Source organism: Lactuca sativa, chromosome 7, assembly GCF_002870075.4.
Source record: "Lactuca sativa cultivar Salinas chromosome 7, Lsat_Salinas_v11, whole genome shotgun sequence".
NCBI lineage: Eukaryota > Viridiplantae > Streptophyta > Magnoliopsida > Asterales > Asteraceae > Lactuca > Lactuca sativa.
In genome coordinates, this window is record NC_056629.2 from 198,981,365 (window position 1) to 198,995,972 (window position 14,608).

Below are 14,608 nucleotides of genomic sequence, written 5' to 3' on the forward strand. Positions count from 1 at the left end.
AGTTTATCTAATTGCATGGTGCCATGCAACCCAAATGGACCATGTCGGATCGGATCAAGTACATACCAGAAATAGTTATGGACTTAGACACCTTATCCAACAGTCTCTCACTTGGATAAGTCTAATAACTATAACTGCAAGTATGACTTCAGGAACCGATCGGCAATCGTAGCTCTTTCAAGGTCTCGGAACTGAGAAGATGTTGATACACCATTTAAGATAAGTGATCATATAATCCTCTATTCTAGATATCAGCCGGACAATTACATGGAACAATGTCTTACCGGTTTGTTTCCCGATTTCCGATTTGTTTGACAAAAAACTTAATTGAACACATCAACTTAGTTCTGACCGAGCCCGGTACATAGGTCAAAACAAAATCATCGAGGGGACTAGATATCAGCTTCTAATCCAAAAAGGAATAGATAAACTTCGACTCATATGTTTGTTCTACTACTTATTGAATTATACACAAGAGCACGTTTTATAACATCGAGTTACCAATGCGTTTTCGTACAATCAATGCATAACCAACTCATAAGTAACAAATCATATCTCTAGGTTTGAAGACTTATATGATATTACTGTCTCACGATCACTCGAGATAAATTCCATGAAGTGATTCCAGTGAGCGTGGGTTGAGTCCAATGCTCAGAACTTATAAGCACTCATGAATGTTGTAGCCATGTCCAACAACTTAGACCTCTGCAACCAATCATGACAGTCTTGATTCATACCTACTTCTGACATATGACCGACTGTGGATGTTCGAATAATATGATATACCAAACATAATTATTCTGGAAGTCAAAACATGCAAAAGAAATATAGTAAACGATCGACAAGAGATAGCAACACTTTACTCATAAATAAAACACCTTTTATTCATCATCTAATGTCAATTACACTTTACAAATTTCAAGGTTATCTAACTACTAAATCTAAAATCATCCTTCAGCCCTATGCTCCGAGCAGCTGGAGATGCTTAACCTGAGTCAGTCCCTTCGTGAGGGGATCTGTTGGATTCTCATCCGATGATACCCTCTTTGCCACAAGGAGTCCTTCTTCTATTCGATGTCTGATGAAATGGTATTTTATGTCGATGTGTCTGGATCTCCCGTGATCCCTTGGTTCCTTGGCTAAGGCAACTGCACTTTCACTATCACAGAAAATTTCCATTGGATCCTTAATAGTTGGTACAACTCCAAGGTCTCCAATGAAGTTCTTCAGACATATCGCCTCCTTTGCTGCCTGTTAGGTGCATTTCATGCATTCATTTTGTAGTTTTAGTTCATAAAAGTGCATTGCATTTAGGTTTAAACTCATGCATTTTGCATATTTTTCAGGATTTTTCATGATGCAATTCCATTCACACACTTTTATGATATTTCAGGGAATTTTGAAGGTTGGAAATCGTTGGAGGAAGTTAAAAAGAACTTGAGACAGAGTTACAGAAGTTTTGGAGCAAAGAAGTGGGAGAATGAAGAATTTGGCTTCTCAGAATTTTACACGGCCGTGTAAATGCTCCCCTTTAATTTACACGGGCCGTGTAAACGTACATGCAAGGGCAGTCTACTTCAAAGACCTTGAAAGATTAAGCATTCTACTTTTATTGTTTACACGGCCGTGTAAATGGCACCCTTTAATTTACACAGGTCGTGTAAACGTCTCGACAGTTTTAAAGTGGTTTTATCCTCTTATAATTGAGACAATCGGTTTTGTGAGGAGTTAGGTCGGATTTTGGGAAGAAAGAAGGCGATTTTCAGAACTTTGGCAAGTAGATTAACACTTGGAAACACTTTAATTTCCTTTTTGTAAGTTAATTTGAAGTTTAAACTTGTTTGATTTGTAGTTCAACCTAGACATGTGTGGTTGATTTCATTATCATTTCCGAATCTGAATTCTTAAGTATGTGTTGTTAGGTTGTAACTTGAATTTGACTTGTGTTTAACATCTAGTAATATTTGATTTGATCTTAATCATGTGTTTGTTTGGTTCTCTTTTTCACTTGATCAATGAATTAGGGTTCTAATCAATCTAGTTAATCAAATTATGAAATTCGTATATGTTTTATGATTTGATGTTAGTAACACACACTTACTTGATTGTAATTAGATCAAAATTAGTGCAATCAAAGATTAAATGTTTATATTCCTAAGCTTAAGAGGAATGTTAAACATTGTTGGTAATTAGTGCAAGAACTTAATGTCATTTAATGATTTGATGCAAGAGCTTATTTGAATTGAATCAATTAAATGAAGTTTTATTTGAAGAGCTTGTTTTGAATAAAACACTTATGCCAATTTGGATATTAGAGTTTATTAATATCCAACTTACCAACCTAGATTGAACATGAGTTATAATCATATTACATCTTTCAACATAATACATGTATAAGATTCGGAATCGGAAATGTACTTCTTTTACTACGTTTGTTATCAATCTTTCTTATTTATGAAGTTTAATTCAAGTTCAAACACAATCCCTCATTTTAATATTATTTGTATTATGTGTGAAAATATGGCAAGATAAGAAGTCATGTATTCCTGTGGATCGACCCTGCTTACTCTATACTATTTTTAGTATTAGAAATAGCAGTGATTTGAGCTTTGTTAATATTATTTTATCCCATCATTTTTTGGTTTGACAGCCAAACAAATTGGCACCGTTGCCAGAGATACGGTAGTACTAATTGTTTATGCCAAGATCTTTTCGCACAGGTACACCTTTACCAGTTGATTTGGAGATAGAAAAATCTGCTAAACAGAGAAGGAAGCAAGCAAGACTTTTAAAGAAACAACAACAATCCGGAGCTTCTTCATCAAATCCATCAACCACATCCTCTTCAACATCCAAAAGTATCACCCCATCATCTTCACCTACTCCTACCATGGCAGACAACCATGGAGGAAATCAAAATCCTCCACATCCACCACCTGAACAAACCTTTAGACAATGGGCCACTCATGATGTCACCCAACAACCTTTGTGCATAAATTACCCTACAACAATCAACTTTGAACTCAAGTATGGACTCATCCATTTGTTACCCTCATTTCGTGGTCTTGAGAATGAAGACCCACATAAATTCCTTAAGGAATTTCATGTTGTTTGTGTGGGTATGAAGCCACATGAAGTTACAGAAGATCAAATCAAGTTAAGGGCATTCCCCTTTGCTTTACAAGATTCAACCAAGGAGTGGTTGTATGACTTACCACCGGGGTCAGACACAACATGGAATGAACTTGCAAGGATGTTTCTGGATAAATATTTTCCAGAAATGAAAGCTTCAGCTTTACGTAGAGAGATAATTGGTATCAAGCAACAAAAGAGAGAAGCCTTTCATACTTATTGGGAACGGTTCAAGAAATTGTGCTCAAGATGTCCACAACATGGGATTACAAAATATCAGTTGCTGAAGTATTTTTGTGAAGGAATGTCATCTTGGGATAGGAGATTACTCAATGCATCAAGTGGTGGATCTATAGCTGATAAGACTCCAACAGAAATCAGAGTTCTTATCAAAAACATGGCAGAAGAGTCCAAGCATACAGTCCAAGAAGAAGAGTGGTACAGTGATGCACCAAGGGGCTGAAAGAAATTTCTACTCCAAAAATTGAAAGTCAACTTTCTGAGTTGACTAAGGTAGTAATGATGCTTGCAAAAGACAAGGGCGTGCAACCACCAATAGTTAGACCTTGTGGTATTTGTACACAAGTTGGACATCCAACCAACATGTGCCCTCAACTTCAAGAGGAAGATTATGAAGAAACAAAAGCCATGGGAGGTTTTCTTGGATCTAGTCAAAGGGGATATGAGCAGCCACGAGGTGATCAAAGATGGAACAACAATCAAGGTTAGGGAGGAATTCAACAAGGGAACTACCAATCAAGTCAACCACATCAATACCAACAAAGACTACCTTTTCCACCACAAAACTTTCAGCCAAGGCAACCACAACACCCTCCTCAACAAGCGGGTTCATCAAGTATGCCTTTAGAGGACATAGTGAAAAGTTTGGCAACTAGTACACAAGTTTTCCAACAAGAGACAAAAGCAAGCATAAAGAACATATAGAAACAAGTTCCATAGCTTGCTATTTCCGTAAGCAAACTAGAATCTCAAGGAAAGTTGCTTGCCCAAACTGAAGCAAACCCAAGGCACAATGTATGTGCCATCACATTGAGAAACGGGAAGAGTTATGATGGTCCAAAATTGTCGGTTGATCAAAAGGAAGAAGAAATAGTAGTTGAAGAGACAATTAAAAAAGAGAAGGAGGAAGAGAAAACAATTGAAAAGAAGCCCTTCATCACTGAGTCTAAAGCCACACCTGCTCCATTTCCCGAAAGATTAAAGAGCACGAAGAAAGAACGGGAGGAGAATGAGATCATGCAAATGTTCAAGAGAGTTCAAATCAACATTCCACTCCTCGAGGCCATCAAGCAGGTACCTAGATACGCAAGGTTCCTTATGGATCTTTATGTATCTAAAAATAAATTAAAAGGAAATCAAGTCGTAACGGTTGGGGAGCATGTATCCGCGGTTTTGCAAAAGAGGATGCCCCCGAAGTGCAAGGATCCCGGTGTCTTTACCGTGCCTTGCAAGTTAGGAAATCTTTATGTACCCCGAGCTATGCTTGATCTAGGTGCATCCGTAAATGTCCTACCATATTCTCTTTTCAAATCAATTGGTGTAGGAACATTGAGCAAAACCGGTGTGATCATCCAACTTGCTGACCGGTCTTTGGTACACCCAAAGGGAGTATTAGAGGACGTGTTAGTGTAAGTCGATGAATTTGTCTTCCCGGCTGATTTTTATGTCTTAGATATGGGAGATGATGACTCTCCAAGTTCAAGTTCCATACTTTTGGGTAGACCTTTTCTTAAAACTTCTAAAACAAAATTCGATGTCTACAATGGAACTTTGATTATGGAATTTGATGGTGAAGTTATCAACTTCAATGTGCATGAAGCAAAAAAGACTCCTTTTGATGTTCAATCTGTTAATTTTGTCAATTTGATCAATCCCTCAACAAAAAAGGGTTTGAACTTGTCTAACAATGAATTTCTAGAATTAGTTTTGTCACGGAAACTAGACAAGGACAAAGCCAAAGAGCTTGCAAAGAAGTTTGATATGGATAATGAAGTGTTGGAGATTTTAGAGTTTATTGATGACAAGAAGCATGTGAGGAGTGATGATATGTTAGAGAGGCCCACATATCCAGACTAAAGCACAAATAGTTGGGGCAAAGTCGAGCCAACGACATTAAAAAGGGGCGGCTAACCGGGAGGCAACCCGGGGGTATTTTTGTCATTTCGTATATTTTCATTGTATTTTCTTTTTTTTCAAACTTCCAAGTTGTTTTTCATGCTAAAAGAGGGTTAAAAATCATTTTTCGGGCAGTAGAGGTTTAGCGGGTTGCAATTTCAAAAAGTGAAAAAAATTCAAATTTTTTGGCCTTTTCAAAAGTTTACACGGTCGTGTAAACTTATGCCTTTCATTTACATGGGCCGTGTAAACGATTAAACGCGGTATATCTGATTCAGGGATTTACACGGCCGTGTAAATTCTCCCCTTTAATTTACACGGGCCGTGTAAACGCGAAAACAGAGCTGAACGATTTTAAGGTCAAATCTCGATTTTTCTAACTCATTCTTCTCTTAATACCTACGATTCCTTCTCTCCCTACTGCCCCCTTCGAAAAAACCCTTCCAAATACTCAATCTTCCTCAATTTTGCATCAATAATCAAGCTCCAAGGTATGAAATTCTTCTCTTTTCTTCATCTTCTTTATCTTTCACATCTATTTCAACCTCTCATGGCCAATTTTGGGGTTTTTGAGCAAAAACCTAGAATTTTTGAACTTCAAAATTTCGACCTAATGCTTGAAATTTCTTGTAGGATAAGCTTGGGGATAGCTTGGGGAAGCATTGGATATCACTCTACCACCATTTTCAAGAACAAATCGGTATAATTGTTCCAAACTCTTACTTTGTGCATTTAGATAGAACCACATTCTTTTTTTTTGGGTGATTTTTGGTGAGACTTGCTAGTTCTTGTGCTTCAATTGTCTTAATTGTGTGCAATTCTTTGTTGATTCATTTGGGTAATGGCTTCCCGGGGTAAAAGACCTAGAATTGGAACTTCACAGGATGAACAAGACCCACATCCCATGGACAAGCCTTATGAATTTGGTCTTATTTTTTAGACCAATAGAGAGGAGATATTGTATGCAAATCTTGTTACAAGAACAATGGGTGCTCAAAAATTTGTGTACATCCAAGCCCTCAAAGATTTACATATCTATAAGGGTGTCCACAAACTCTTTAAAAACATAGGATGGGAGGGTCTTTTGAATTTTCATGCAGTTAGTTACCAAACACCGATGTTGGAACTTTTGTCTTCCATTACCTTTGACTATCAAACCCATCTCCTGACTTTCCGTTTGCTCAATCAAACCCATCAGTTTCATGCTGACATCCTCTGTGATATGATTGGTGCTCCCAAAGCAAAAAGAGATGTATACACAGCAAAGGGAAGAAAAAATATCATTTTTGAGCAAAACTGTACAAATTTTTGGAGAAGCATCTCTTGTGAGTATGACTATCAGTCAGGCACAGCCAAAGCTTCTAGCATTATCCATCCGGTCTTGAAAGTCGCCCATCGGATCTTTGCTTCTCTCTTATTCCCTCAAGAAGAGATTAGCAAGGCTAATAAGAAAGAGCTAGAAGTCTTATGGTGTATGATTCATAAGCCTGCAGAAGTCCCTCATTTTGGGTGTTGGGTTATTCAAAAAATGCTCAGAAGTGCTACGAGCCATGGTGGGTAGCTACATTGTGGAGGCATGGTTTCTGTTATTGCCGAGCATCTTGGCCTCCATTTACCCAATAACCCAACAAACATAGTCATGGGCCATACTCGTCTATCCATTGATGTTATGGAAACAATGCATCTCTTCCACCGCCTTCCTACTTGGGATGTTCATTGGACAGTAGATGGGAAAGAGTATCTACGCATAGACAGCAGAAACAAGAAGATACTCAATTTAGCCAATGACATTCCATCAACCACTTGGAAACTCAGATCCAATTTAGGTGTTACAGTAGATCATAGTCCTCCACCCTCTCCTCCTCCTGCTCCTACTACTGGTGCCTCTAGCTCATCTCGTCCCACTTCTTCTTCTAAACACAATCTTTATATGGGCGAGTTTGCACGTTTGAACCACCATTACACTAGCATACAGCAGGAAGTCGTAGAAATTTATACGGGTGTCGCTGAAATCACTTCTGATTTTCAGGACTACCGTAACTTGCAAGAAGAGCATTGGGCCTAACAAGAGTTGCGGTGGGCTGAACAGGATCAAAGATGGGCCGCTCAAGAGCAGCACAACCGAAACATTCATCACCTGCTGAGTGATATCCATAGAGTTCTTGTACTCCCCACACAGCCGCAGCCACCATCAACATCTCAACCTCAATGGCCTCCCTACTACCCTGCAAATTATCCTTCACAGTTCCCTCCATACCAACCGCCCGGTCCTCAATAGGACGGCTATGCCTCTCTCCAAGCATCGAGGACGATGCTTATTTTAAGCTTGGGGAGGGGCATCCATCCATGCATTATCCCGTTGCATGTAGGTTGCATGTAAATTTTGTACATATTGCATTGCATTGCATTATTTTTCTGTCATTTTTTTTTAGAAAAATTTTCAAAAACCAAAAAGATTTTCTTTCTACTCTATTTTTATTATACTTTTTGCATTTTGCATCTAAATTTTTGCATTTTCTTTATAAAAAAAAATTGATCCAATCCCAAGCAGCCAAATCTTCTCAAAACAATTGAGATGGTAAGTGAGTTGTGTGCATTGAGATTTTACTTGCTCTTTTTATTGAAAAATCTAAAAGCAAGTTAATCACACACATGCACATCTCCCGAAGCTACTTGTGCAAAGTAGAAAATGAGAAGATTGTCAACACTAGAGCATAACAGCAGGTATGAGTCGATTCTTTGGGACATATGACCGGTCTTATGAGTAGTAATGCTCAATTGAACTTAAAATGCCAAATTCAAAAGTTCATAAAAAAATGCAAAATCTCAATGTCCCGCCTTCCAGCGCTCTTAAAAGTCCTTTCTACTCATTCCCTTTTATATACCCTGCTTGAGGACATAGCTTTCAACTATACTTACGGGTTTTTGCATGTTAACATTTAGTCCCCCGAAAAATGTCTAGAAGTCCCTCACGGTAATAGACCGTGAGATGTCCCATAACAGAAAAGTCAAGGACGAAAATATAAAGAAATCAGCCAAATAAATAAATTAAGTGTTATGTGTTAACTTAGTTAATTATATTTATATAATAATAATAATAATAATAATAATGGATCTTAAAAAATAAAAAAATAAAAAAAAACTATTATTAAGTTAATCTGTGACCTTTGGGATTCGAACAAGTAAACTCTGAGGGGTGTTCTACACCTAATCACCTAAAGCTAAATTGTTTGGGATTGATTGGGTTGAAAGTTCGCTACACGGGTTCCATAGAAAGTCATGAACTTAATAATAGCAAATAAAGCTAATATGTGGCCTTTGAGGTTCGGGCAAGTAAACCCGAGGGATCTCTTCAAATCTAGCACACTAAGGTCATTTGATTTGCATGTGTTGGTTGGAAGCCCGTTACACGGATTTCAAAGAAAGCCATGAGCTTTATTTGTAAAAAAATAAAAATAAAAATGTAATTAGGAAGTTTGTATATAGTTGTGTTTATAGTTTAATTAGATATTGTGTTTAGGAAAAATACTTGGTTGTCAAAAGATTCCCTTGGACTTGGATTTGAATTTATGACATTGGACTGAATGTTAATTACTTCGACTGGTGTAAGTGGTTTGAAGTTTGTAACCAATCTGGATAAATATTAGGGAATTTTTAGAAAATATTTTTCAAAAAAAGATTGTTGTTAACCAACAAATAGCTGGAATCGGACATTGTTATATTTTATGAAACAAAGATGGTTGAACATGTTTTGTCACATATAATTTCACGAGAGTAAGACCATAATTTGTTCCAAGAATTGACTTGATGATATCGAAAAGCAATAAGTATTGTGATCTTTGATTCTGCTGAGTTGTACTAGGGAGTGACCAAAGTCTTGTTTCTATTATCATATAATATTTTTAGATTAAAGCCAACTTAGCTCAAGGCATGACAGGTACATTCTCAACTATGGTACAAAACAGGGTAATTGGGTTGGATCTTTTCATGTTTGTTTTAATTTCATGCATTAAGTTTCAAATAGTTTTAACTTTAATTTCTTTTCTTCTATTTTATTTTATTTTCTCCGGTTTAAACTTCTTGTTCTTTCTTGAGGACAAGAAAGGTTCAAGCTTGCGGAGATTTGTTAGGTGGATTTCATGCATTCATTTTGTAGTTTTAGTTCATAAAAGTGCATTGCATTTAGGTTTAAACTCATGCATTTTGCATATTTTTCGGGATTTTTCATGATGCAATTCCATCACACACTTTTATGATATTTCAGGGACTTTTTAAAGGTTGGAAATCGTTGGAGGAAGTTAAAAAGAACTTGAGACAGAGTTACGGCCGTGTAAATGCTCCCCTTTAATTTACACGGGCCGTGTAAACATACATGCAAGGGCAGTCTACTTCGAAGACCTTGAAAGATTAATCATTCTACTTTTATTTTTTACATGGCCGTGTAAATGGCATCCTTTAATTTACATGGTCCGTGTAAACGTCTCGACAGTTTTAAAGTGGTTTTATCCTCTTATAATTGAGACAATCGGTTTTGTGAGGAGTTAGGTCGGATTTTGGGAAGAAAGAAGGCGATTTTCAGAACTTTGGCAAGTAGATTAACACTTGGAAACACTTTAATTTCCTTTTTGTAAGTTAATTTGAAGTTTAAACTTGTTTGATTTGTAGTTCAACCTAGACATGTGTGGTTGATTTCATTATCATTTCCGAATCTGAATTCTTAAGTATGTGTTGTTAGGTTGTAACTTGAATTTGACTTGTGTTTAACATCTAGTAATATTTGATTTGATCTTAATCATGTGTTTGTTTGGTTCTCTTTTTCACTTGATCAATGAATTAGGGTTCTAATCAATCTAGTTAATCAAATTATGAAATTCGTATATGTTTTATGATTTGATGTTAGTAACACACACTTACTTGATTGTAATTAGATCAAAATTAGTGCAATCAAAGATTAAATGTTTATATTCCCAAGCTTAAGAGGAATGTTAAACATTGTTGGTAATTAGTGCAAGAACTTAATGTCATTTAATGATTTGATGCAAGAGCTTATTTGAATTGAATCAATTAAATGAAGTTTTATTTGAAGAGCTTGTTTTGAATAAAATACTTATGCCAATTTGGATATTAGAGTTTATTAATATCCAACTTACCAACCTAGATTGAACATGAGTTATAATCATATTACATCTTTCAACATAATACATGTATAAGAGTCAGAATCGGAAATGTACTTCTTTTACTGTGTTTGTTATCAATCTTTCTTATTTATGAAGTTTAATTCAAGTTCAAACACAATCCCCCATTTTAATATTATTTGTATTATGTGTGAAAATATGGCAAGATAAGAAGTCCTGTATTCCTGTGGATCGACCCTACTTACTCTATACTATTTTTAGTATTAGAAATAGAAGTGATTTGAGCTTTGTTAATATTATTTTATCCCATCATTTGTTGGATTGACAGCCAAACACTGCCTCGCTCGCTGTTATATACTCTGATTCACAAGTGGAATCAGCCACTGTCTCTTGTTTGGAACTCTTCCAAGAAATTGCTCCTCTGATTAAGGTAAAGACCTAGCTTGACTGAGAGCGGAAATTATCCCTATCAGTCTGAAAGCTAGCATCACTATACCCTACAACTCTCAAGTCATCACTCCCACCGACGGTAATGACCCAGCCCTTAGTCCTCCATAGGTACTTGAGGATATTCTTTACCACAGTCCAGTGTGCCTTGCCAGGGTTTCCCTGATACTTGCTAACCATGCTCAAGGAAAAGGCTACATCAGGTCGAGTACATGTCATAGCATACATGATCGATCCTACAGCCGAAGCATAAGGTATTCGACTCATTTCTGCTATCTCAGCCTCAATACAAGGGCTTTGTGTCTTACTCAATCTGGCGTTACTCTGGATGGGTAACTCTCCTTTCTTGGAGTCCTGCATGCTGAATCTCTTCAGCACCTTATCCAAGTAGGTACTCTAACTAAGTCCAATTAGTCTTTTACTCCAGTCTCTCAAGATTCTTATCCCTAGAATATAGGCAGCTTCTCCTAGGTCCTTCATAGAGAAACACTTCCCAAGCCAGGACTTGACTTCCTATAGAGTTGGGATGTCATTTCCTATGAGTAGTATGTCATCCACATACAATACCAAAAAGCTAACTATACTCCCACTAGCCTTGACATATACACAAGATTCATCTTCACTCCTAGAAAAGCCAAATTCTTTGACTTTCTCATTAAAGCAAAGATTCCATCTGTGAGGTGCTTGCTTTAACCCATAAATGGATTTCTCAAGATTACACACTCTATTAGGGTAATCTGTATTGACATGACCCTCTGGCTGACTCATGTAAACATCCTCAGCCAACTTTCCATTAAGGAAAGCAGTTTTGACATCTATTTGCCATATTTCATAGTCATGAAATGCAGCTATGGCTAACAGAACCCTAATAGACTTAATATTGGCCACTGGAGAAAAGGTCTCATCATAATCAACTCCCGGAGTATGTGAGAAACCCTTTGCAACTAGTCGTTCCTTATAAGTGTGTACATTACCATCCATGTTGGTATTCTTCTTGATGATCCATTTGCACCCTACAGTCTTACGACCTGGTACATTCTCAACTAAGTTCCAAACTTGATTGTCATACATGGACTGTATCTCGCTGTCCATTGCCTCTGCCCACTTGGCTGACTCAAGGCCTGCCATGGCTTCCGTGTAACTGTTAGATTCATCCAGACCTATCAGTGTCTCATCACTGATAAGTGTATCACCTTCTGTAGTAATATGGAATCCATAGTAATGCTCAAGTGCATTCCTAACCCTTGTGGAACGCCTCAGAGGTACAGACTTGTCAATTGGATCAACATGAGTTTCCTCCTCAAGTTGAGTGCTAGGGTTTGAAGTTCCTTCACTGCTTGACTCTTGAATTTCTTCAAGGTCAACTTGCCTCCCACTGTTTCCTTGGATTATGAACTCTCTATCTCGAAAGACAGCCCTCCTAGCTACAAAGACCATATTTTCACTAGGTAAGTAGAAGAGGTAACCAAAGGATTGTTGTGGGTAGCCGATGAAAATACACCTCTCACTTCGAGGTTCGATCTTATCATGAGTCTCGCGTCTCACGAACACCTCGCAACCCCAAATCTTGATGTGGTCTAGTTTGGGTACATTACCAGTCCACATCTCATGAGGAGTTTTGGCAACTTTCTTTGTAAGGACTAAATTAAGGATATGGGCGGCAGTCTCTAAGGTATACCCCCAAAATGAGATTGGTAGCGAAGCTCGACTCATCATGGAACGAACCATACCCAACAAGGTTCGATTACGCCTCTCAGCTACACCATTCAACTGAGGTGTCCTGGGAGGTGTCAATTGTGAGACAATCCCACATTCCCTAAGATTGTCGAGGAACTCTGAACTAAGATACTCACCACCTCGATCGGATCGAAGCATCTTAATGTTCCTGCCCACTTGATTCTCGACTTCCTGTTTAAATTCTTTAAACCTTTCAAAAGTCTCTGACTTATGCTTGATTAAGTAGACATATCCATATCTACTGTAATCATCAGTAAAAGTCAAATAATAACGATTAGCATCCCTTGTGGCATGTTTGAAGGGTCCACACACATCCATGTGTATAAGATCCAACAAACCTTCACCCCTTTCACAAGAACCTCTGAAGGGTGACTTTGTCATTTTTCCAAGTAAGCATGATTCGCAACAATCATCTGAATTTAGGTCAAATGACTCCAATACTCCATCCTTTTGGAGTTGGCTTATGCGTTTCTTGCTTATATGTCCAAGGCGACAATGCCATAATGATGCTTTATCCAAATTATTATCATTAACAAAATCAATACACAATACATTATTTCCTAAGTTATCAACCACATATAATGTTTCATACACACCATCACAAGGTAATGCTTTAAAATAAAGAACATTATTAAAGAAAGCATTAATCGAACCAACTTCATTATCAAATGAAAAGGTTAAACCTTGTTTATACAATTCATGAAAGGAAATAATATTTATTTCCATTTATGGCGAGTAACAACATTTATTCAAATCTAAACTAAGCCCACTACTTAGCGATAAAGTATAAACTCCAATCTTGGTGACATGTAAAGCTTTCCTATTCCCCATGATTAAGTTTATTCTTCCATGCTCCACATTCTTACTTCTTCTTAGTCCCTACAAATCAGAACAAATATGAATACCACAACCGGTATCAAGGACCTAAGAGTTAGAATGGGGTGAGTTATTAGATAAGATAGTGTAAATACCTGCATGGTTGGGTTTAACTTTCCCATCCTTCACATCTTACTAGTATTTAGGCAGTTCCACTTCCAATGTGACTTTTCATGGCAATAGAAGCATTCAGCCTCTTTTGGGTCAGAAGAAGGAGTGATGAAACCTTTCTTGGTTCCACTTGAAAAAGAGCCATCAAGGGTCCTAGCCTTGGTACCCTTCGAAGATCTCTTCCTCTTCTTCCCTCGACCTTTCCCGATTGCCAAAACCGGGGCAGAGTTTAGAGTAGGAGTGTTAACAACCGACTTACCCTTAAGACCTGTTTCTGTGGTCTTGAGGAGTCCCTGAATTTGCTAAGTGTGACCTCTTCCTTATTCATGTGATATGTCATGCGGAATTGATCATATCACGATGGTAAGGAGTGCAAAATTATATCTATTGCAAGCTCCTCAGGGAAGTTCACATTAAATTTCAGCAACCGATCCACATACCTTTGCATTTTCTGCATGTGGTTCGTGACGGATTCCCCGTCCTTCATCATGGTTGTTATGATGGAGCAGATGATTTCATACCTCTCTTGTCTTGCACTTTGATGGTATCTTTCCATCAGATCTTGGTGCATTTCAAAAGGGTAGAAGTCCTCATAGGACTTTTGGAGTTTCGTTGTTATGGTGGCCAACATGATGCACACCACGTTTGTAGCATCCCTTTCATGTGCCCGAAAGTCAGCGATATCCTTGGGAGTGCAGTGGACTCATCAATCTCCTTAAGCTCCTTGTCATGGACATATTCTTTGTCCTCGTAACGGGTAATCATCCTGATGTTTCTGATCCACTCATTGAAGTTTGATCCATCAAAAGTGACTTTCCCACACAAGTTCATTAGGGTAAAGGAGCCATTAGGATTAGAGCCAGAAGCAGCATTGTTTGAAGACATCTGAAAGAAGAGAACAAGATTAGTTTAGATATTAAGAGAGTCCTTAATAAAACACCCAAATGTAATATTAAGGCTAGGATCCAATCACAATATATTATAACTTAGAAGAGGTATGCCGTAATCCAAGCTATAACATATTTTAAAGGTAG

At 37.6% G+C, this 14,608-nt stretch overlaps 1 protein-coding gene across 1 annotated transcript; it reads left to right on the forward strand.

Annotated features, from left to right (window-relative positions):
- Positions 1-3,763: 3,763 nt before the first annotated feature.
- Positions 3,764-4,785, forward strand: LOC128127405 (uncharacterized). Its single transcript, XM_052765890.1, has 2 exons — positions 3,764-3,988; positions 4,093-4,785. The coding sequence occupies exons 1-2, from the start codon at positions 3,764-3,766 to the stop codon at positions 4,783-4,785; spliced, it is 918 nt and encodes a 305-aa protein (XP_052621850.1).
- The last annotated feature ends 9,823 nt before the right edge of the window (positions 4,786-14,608 follow it).